Here is a 7,350-nt window from a genome sequence, read left to right as displayed (position 1 = left end):
GTCTCTCACCCAAATGTACACACAGACATGCACGTATACACACCTACACACAAAAACACACACACGCTCAAACCCACTCCTCTATCCACATGAAGTGGTCAGGGCATCACAGTGATCTAGTTACAATGACATTGAGAGAAGCCATTTCTTTCCTCTAGAGACAGCAACATTGATGAGGTCTCCAACAAGAAGTGACCAGTCTATCCTCAGGGGGATACTACTGACAACACATTGAAAATGGGTGTGGTTATATCCTGCCTGTTTGGCCCTGTCCGGGGGTATCGTCGGATTGGGTGACATTGTCTCCCGACCCCTCCTGTCTCAGCCTCCAGTATTTATGCTGCAGTAGAGTATGTGTCGCGGGGCTAGGGTCAGTCTGTGATATCTGGAGTATTTCTCCTGTCTTATCCGGCGTCCTGTGTGAATTGAAGTATGCTCTCTCTAATTCTCTCTCTCTCTTTCTCTCTTTCTTTCTTTCTTTCTTTCTTTCTTTCTGTCTTTCTTTCTTTCTTTCTTTCCTACTTTCTTTCTTTCTTTCTCTTGGAGGACCTGAGCCCTAGGACCATGCCTCAGAACTACCTGGCCTGATGACTCCTTGCTGTCCCCGATCCATCTGGCCGTGCTGCTGCTCCAGTTTAAACTTTTCTGCCTGCGGCTATGGAACCCTGACCTGTTCACCATACGTGCTACTTGTCCCAGACCTTCTGTTTTCAACTCTCTAGAGACAGCAGGAGCAGTAGAGATACTCTGAATGATCGGCTATGAAAAGCTAACTGACATTTACTCCTGAGGTTCTGACCTGTTGCACCCTCGACAACCACTGTGATTATTATTATTTGACCCTGCTGGTCATTGTCACGACCTCCGCCGAAGTCGGCTCCTCTCCTTGTTCGGGATGCGTTCAGCGATGGACATCACCGGCTTTCTAGCCATCACCGCTACATTTTTCAGATATCCATTTGTTTTGTCTTGTCCCATACACACCTGGTTTTCATTCCCCAATCATTCTACATGTATTTAGCCCTCTGTTTCCTATCATGTATTTGTGTGTAATTGTTTGTTTGGTATTGTGGATTATTACTTATGTCATGTTCCGTGTCTTTGGCACGTTATTGTTTTTATGTGCTATGTATTTTGGAAAGGAATTAAAGTGTGCCTGTTCACTACACTCTGCTCTCCTGCACCTGACTTTGCCTCCCGTACACACCTTTGACAGTCATCTATGAACATTTGAACATCTTTGCTATGTTCTGTTACAATCTCCACCCGGCACAGCCAGAAGAGTACTGGCCTCCCCTCATAACCTGGTTTATCTCTAGGGTTCTTCCTAGGTTCTGGCCTTTCTAGGGAGTTTTTCCTAGCCATCGATCTTCTACACCTGCATTGCTTGCTGTTTGGGGGTTTAGGCTGGGTATCTGTACAGCACTTTGAGATATCAGCAGATGTAAGAAGGGCTTCATAAATACATTTGATTTGATTTATTATTACATTTGATTTGACAGACAGGCTCTATTACGGTCTGTCAGCTGCTGTTTTTGCTGGCCCTGTCTTTACCCTGCTCATAGGACATGATGGACAGTGTGTGTGTGTCCGTGTCTTCAGTAATGTGTGTGTGCATGCGTTCTTAGAAATGCATGCGTGGTTGCAAACACATAAATGTGTGTGTGTGCATGTGGTGTGTGTGCGCGTGTGCGTGTGCGTGTGTGTGTGCGTGTGTTGTGTGTTTGTGCGTGCATACCTGAAAACGTATCGTTAGTGGTCTGAGTGAAATGGATAAACTACTGTAATACATCCAGGTGACACTAACAGGTGCTGAGCCAGGGAGGCTTGCTGTCTCTAATGCTACATGTGGCGGCGATCTGCTTTTAATAGTGCAAACATAGAGGAGGTATGAATAGACGTGTTGCCATGACTCTTGCCCATTGTGCTGCATGTATTCACCGAGTCGACTCTTGGACTACAACAACATTGTATTCTGATTGCCAACAGTAGTAGTCTGTTGAATGTGGCACTTGATAATCTACTGTATAATCATACTCATTGTGGAGTGATTGACCTGTGCTCAGTCACTCTCTCCTTGCAACATGATGCAGGCAAATTATGAGAAAATCAACTGCTGCAATAGGGTGAAGGCAGAGGTTGAATATGAGTACAGGCAGAGAGAGAGAGGTAGAGAGAAGGAAAGAGAGAGACAGACATACAGTGGTAGGATCTTAATTTGATCCAGCAGGAAAATACAGACATACAGGCAGACTAGGTCCATAGAAATAGGCCGTTCCAGTGTTCTGGGTGGATATGTGGATAGGTAACTAACTTGGTGATGTCACAATGCCCCTTTACCAGGGAAGGAGAACTTGTTGCTATGAGGGAACATTATGAGGTAACATGTTGCCACGGAAACACACTTATGTCATAATATCAGACCACATTGAAACGGTCAGACAAGCTCAGGTAGAGCGCATTAGCTACATTCGAACGATCTCTCAACCTATAACTGATTTGATTGATTACAACGGTACACTACCTTGTCGTGACATGGGTCAGAGACTAAGTGACCCTGTCCCTGAGGCATCCCATAGGGAGAAACCAAAGGAGACACAGGAACATAAAGATAAACCCAAGGAGAAGAGGATCCCTCAAGCCCTGACCTTTCTTCAGCTGTTTACACTGCTGAGCTGCGTCAAGGTGAAGAAAACACCCTTTGATCCCTCCCAGAGTGGTGATGGGAGAAAGGGAACAACGATAAACGATACAAACAACAATAATGACTCTGATACTGGTGAGTGTTAGGAGGTGTATTTTGATTAGTGCTGCTACATAGTACAATTATCTAGGCTTGACTTGGAAAAAAACAGGTCATGTGTCTTAGAAACGTTTCACTTACAGGCTTGGACTACTCTGCAGGTGACGTGAAAAGGATCAAGGACAAGAGTAAAGGAAAGGTTGGAGGAGAGAAACATAGCATTGAATCTCAGGACCACAAATGCAGAACGACACAGGAAAAAGAAAAAGACATTAAACAAAGACCTAACTCGGTAAGACATCCAAACTTGCTTATTAAGGAGGATTAACCAATGCATTTGACAACTGATAATGACCACATTAAGGAAAACACAGCATATTGTGTTGAAACTGATCCTTTGACATGGCTTGACAAATGTGACAATGTCACAATGCCCCTTCGGATGGGGTAGGCCCTAATAGTTATTAGGAAAAGTCTAAACAGAATCCATGGAATGTCCCAACTCTGACCTTGGTTAAGGTAAGGGTTAAGGTTAAGGTAGGGGTTAAGGTTAGGGTTTAGGGTAGGGACGTCCCAAGGATCACGGATAGCACTAACCCTAGTTATTATGGGGTAACATTTTGACATGGAAACACACTTAGGAAATAATATTTGTTGCCAATGAAGCTAGAGCTCATTGGCTACCCATATTCAACATTGATATCGTAGTTTGAAATGTCAGTAGATTTCTAACTGATGTACTGATTGCGACACTGAGGTCTTCCCTGAGGAGCAAGCAAAGGAGACCCAGAAGAAAGAGAAGAAGAAGAGCATCCATCCAGCTGTGGCGGCCCTGCAGCTGTTCACTCTCTTCTGCTGTGGTGGGAAAGTCAAGCTGAGGAAGACTCGTCCCTCTCAGAACAGACAGAGTAGAAAGGACCAGGACAAAGATAATGCATCTGATACTGGTGAGTGTTATGGGGTGTCTGCTGATTAGATATAGAATGAGATTGGCTTCACTTGGAAGAACGTGTCTTCAAAATCAAAATGTCTAATCTACACAGGTTCAGACTTGTCTGGAGGTGATGTTACAACCAAAAGGGTCAAGGACAATAGTAATGGAAAGGTGGGCAGGGAGAAAGACCGGATTAAAGTTCAGCTGTTGAAATCATCTCAGGACCACAAGGGAACTAATTCAGGACAAAGACCTAACTCTGTGAAACAACCAAACATGCTGTATCATATTTTATTGTGAGCAAAAGATCTTTCCCATAATGCGGTGTTATCATTGGGTGTTACAATTGTGTTGTGCAGGAAAATCAAAGGACACCCCGGCAAGTGAAGACCCCTGTGGAGGAAATTTACATAAGACCTGACTCTCCGACTCTACCACGTGCCCACGTAAGTTACTGAAACCTAAATTACTATACGGACAGACAGAGATTCAAACATGAGACAATTTCCCCTCTGACCTCAACCTAACCACCCTTCTCCTCTGGGTAGAGCTCCCTCTCTCAGTTTTCCCTGGCTCGGAACCTGGCCATCCTCCCTCTGGAGTGGCAGCTACCCGGAGTCCCTCTGCCCACCTCGTCTATGGCAACTAGGACAGAGAGAACGCCATCCTCTACCAACACTTCGACACATGCGCAGATGGAAACACAGACATCAGATATGAACACAGACACACAGACCACCACTTCTACCTCTCAGAGCCAGATCTCCATGGTCTCATCGGAGACCATGATAGATCTTCACACGCCAGACTACATTAACCAGACCTCCACTCTTGACATGGCACTGACCCCTGAGAGCACTAAGGACATGATCACTACTGATGAGGATGTGAAGGATGACTCTGCTAAAGATTTGATCTCCACCCTAACAGACACCTCTATGGAGAAATCCATCAGTGAGACCAGCCTGAAAGACCTCATCGCTGAGTATGAAGATGACAATGAGCTGAAGGATATGGCTGCCTCCGCTACCCCTGCTACTGATAATGGCAATGAGGATGCAATGCTGCTGGAGATTGCAGCACTTTTTGACTGATTACATGTTGACAGTGGAGACCGAGCTGCCTCTGCATCTCTGAAGAGCCAATAGACCTAATGAACATTTCAATGTAGCAAAAGCTATACTTTGATCAATTAATAAAACATTTTTTCTGCAGCAAATTTTCACTACGGTTGATATGTGACGCAGCATGTTTAGATTAGACCTATTTGTTTGAATTCACCAAAAATAATAAATATTACTGCCAAGGGAACAATCAAACTACTACAGGTAGGGGAGAGTGAATATATCAGCATAGAGTTCATTTGGACAATAATGATCCATAAGCATATTGCATTCTGTAATGTATGAAATAACATTCACCCACAGCGAATACAAATCAGACGTGTTCTATTTTCTCCCTCTGTCCTTCCCTCCCACATCCTGATGAGGTTTAGATCGTCATGTTATCCAGCCCTTAAACTGTTTAGCATTTTAATAACACCTCACAAACTCAGGGCCTAATTACCTTTGTTACACATGCATCAAATAGAGTCCTCCTGTCACCACATATCTGAGCCACCTGAAGATGCTTTGTTACTGGTGGGTTTCCAACAGATTACAGGGAGATTGGTTAAGTAATTCAACCTAAATAAGGATGGTGGGAACATCCTCATACTACAGCACATCATTCTCTTTGCCTATATTACAGGAGGGGAGGATATATTGGTGTCATCAGTGTAATTGATTAGCACACATACTGTATGTGTCATTTTATCACCTTGAATGGTGACAGAATAGAGAGCTTTGAAACAAGTGTTAAAATACCAGGTTAGGTTGGCAACCCTGCTTGGAAGAGCTATAGTGTTCTTAGAGAAACGGAATTATGCTTGTTTGGAACTGTGCCTATTTCTCTCTTGGTCTTCGGATGGTTGTTGAACGCTAGAATCCAGTCTGTCTTGATCTCTGTCACACTAATGGACTCGAAGGCAGAGCTGCATCCTCGTCTGCGCTCGATGAAGAAGGGTGTGACGGGCTATGTTTTCAACTTGCACAGTGAGAAGTCTAAACCAGGCCAGTACATTAGAGCTGTGGACGAGGAATCTCCTGCTGACAAGGCTGGCCTCAACCCACAGGACAAGATAGTATAGGTTAACAGTATGTCGGTAGTAGGGATGCAGCACAGTGAGGTGGTAGCAGCCATCAAGGCCGGGGGAGATGAGACCAGTTTACTGGTGGTGGATCGTGAAGCAGAAGCCTTCTTCAACAGCTGCAACGTCATTCCTACTGCGGCCCACCTCACAGGACCTCTTCCTGAACAAGTGTCCAATGGAGGAGCAGAAGAAGAGGAGCTGGATGGTAAGGTAGCAGTAAAGCCTGTCAGTGCATCGACATCCAGCACCAGCACCACCTCCACTGCCTCTCTACCAACATCCGCTGCCAGCACCCCTCCACCAGAGGCCAGGGTGCCTCCGGTTAAGGAGCCTAATGCGAGCCTCAGCATGTCTCTATCCCAGGCCAAGGAGAGAGCTCACCAGAAAGGCTCATCCAAGAAGGCCCCTGCCATGGACTGGAGCAAGAGGAACAAACTCTTCAGTAACCTATAAATCACCTTTCCTTCCTCCTTTCTCTCGCCCTTACTCCTTCTTTTGCTCTCTCTCTCAAGCAGACACACAATGTACGACATGAACAGTGTTAATATTTTGTGATTTTCATGTGCTAATTGAGGGGTTTTCCACTTAATTTTTTTCAATAAAAAAATTAGAATTGGAACGCCACAGAAAAAGTGTATAGTTTCCATCTAGTAGGATGATGAAGAAATCAAAGATTATGGAATATATGGAAATAAGAAATGAATGTGTGTGTATCATGAAGGTGTGTTGAATCTTATTGTCAGTCTATCTACAATCTGATTGGTTGCTATACTTCCTTGTAGAATCACGAGCTAGCTAATAGCAAGCTGGGAGTGATTGAGTTTTTCGGGATGAGTTAAGATGAATCAAAACTTCCTTCCAGAGAGGTTCATGTTTAGTAATTCTGCCTGATCGCTGGGTTCAGTCCGTATGGTTGAAGATCCGAATTATTTCTCAATCTAAAGTTGGTGAATTTTCCTGCGTTTGCGGAGACTGCGTTCACAGTAAACGCTGTATACGTCGACGCAATCGGAAATTACCTTTACATTTGAACCTGGATCTTCTGCGATATGGATGAAACCCAGCCCTTAATGAATCACTAACCATCTGAATTCTTTAGCAATACAAGACCATCGTCTGACCATCGCTTAATGAGAGGTCTACGCGTCTGGTTAGCAGATATCACTGAATTTGTTCAGGAAATGTGTCATTCGAATGCTGACCACTGGTGTACTACCCTATCTTTTTGAAGCTGTTGACATGTCAATTCTTAGACTGTAGAACTCATTCAGAATAAATGAGATTGTCTGTTCTATATGTGACAATCATTGTTGGTCACATTTTGGTTAAAGGGACTGAGGTATGTGGTTCAAGATGTTAACCCAAAGTAAGCTGTTGTTTAACTGTAAAGTTAACCTGTCCAAACTGGTGTTCAATCACCACTATTGTAAAATCCTACGGTATTTTTATCGTTGTGATTAAACTTTTTGTCCTGCAAAAAAA

The 7,350-nt window shown here is 44.1% G+C and overlaps 1 protein-coding gene and 1 pseudogene across 1 annotated transcript; both read left to right on the top strand.

The window, feature by feature from the left end:
- The first annotated feature begins 2,416 nt into the window (after positions 1-2,416).
- Positions 2,417-4,896, top strand: LOC118936348 (uncharacterized). The gene is made up of 4 exons (XM_090222437.1): positions 2,417-2,779; positions 2,887-3,690; positions 3,787-4,123; positions 4,226-4,896. The coding sequence occupies exon 4, from the start codon at positions 4,316-4,318 to the stop codon at positions 4,769-4,771; it is 456 nt and encodes a 151-aa protein (XP_090078563.1). The 5' UTR covers positions 2,417-2,779; positions 2,887-3,690; positions 3,787-4,123; positions 4,226-4,315; the 3' UTR covers positions 4,772-4,896.
- A 358-nt stretch (positions 4,897-5,254) lies between these two features.
- LOC110506110 (Na(+)/H(+) exchange regulatory cofactor NHE-RF1 pseudogene) lies at positions 5,255-6,492 on the top strand (annotated as a pseudogene).
- Positions 6,493-7,350: the final 858 nt, after the last annotated feature.

The sequence above is a fragment of the Oncorhynchus mykiss genome, chromosome 26, assembly GCF_057628025.1.
Source record: "Oncorhynchus mykiss isolate SJ-2025 chromosome 26, ASM5762802v1, whole genome shotgun sequence".
In the NCBI taxonomy this organism is placed as follows: Eukaryota; Metazoa; Chordata; class Actinopteri; order Salmoniformes; family Salmonidae; genus Oncorhynchus; species Oncorhynchus mykiss.
Note: the sequence above shows the minus strand (reverse complement) of the source record. Positions and strands in the feature narration are given on the sequence as shown.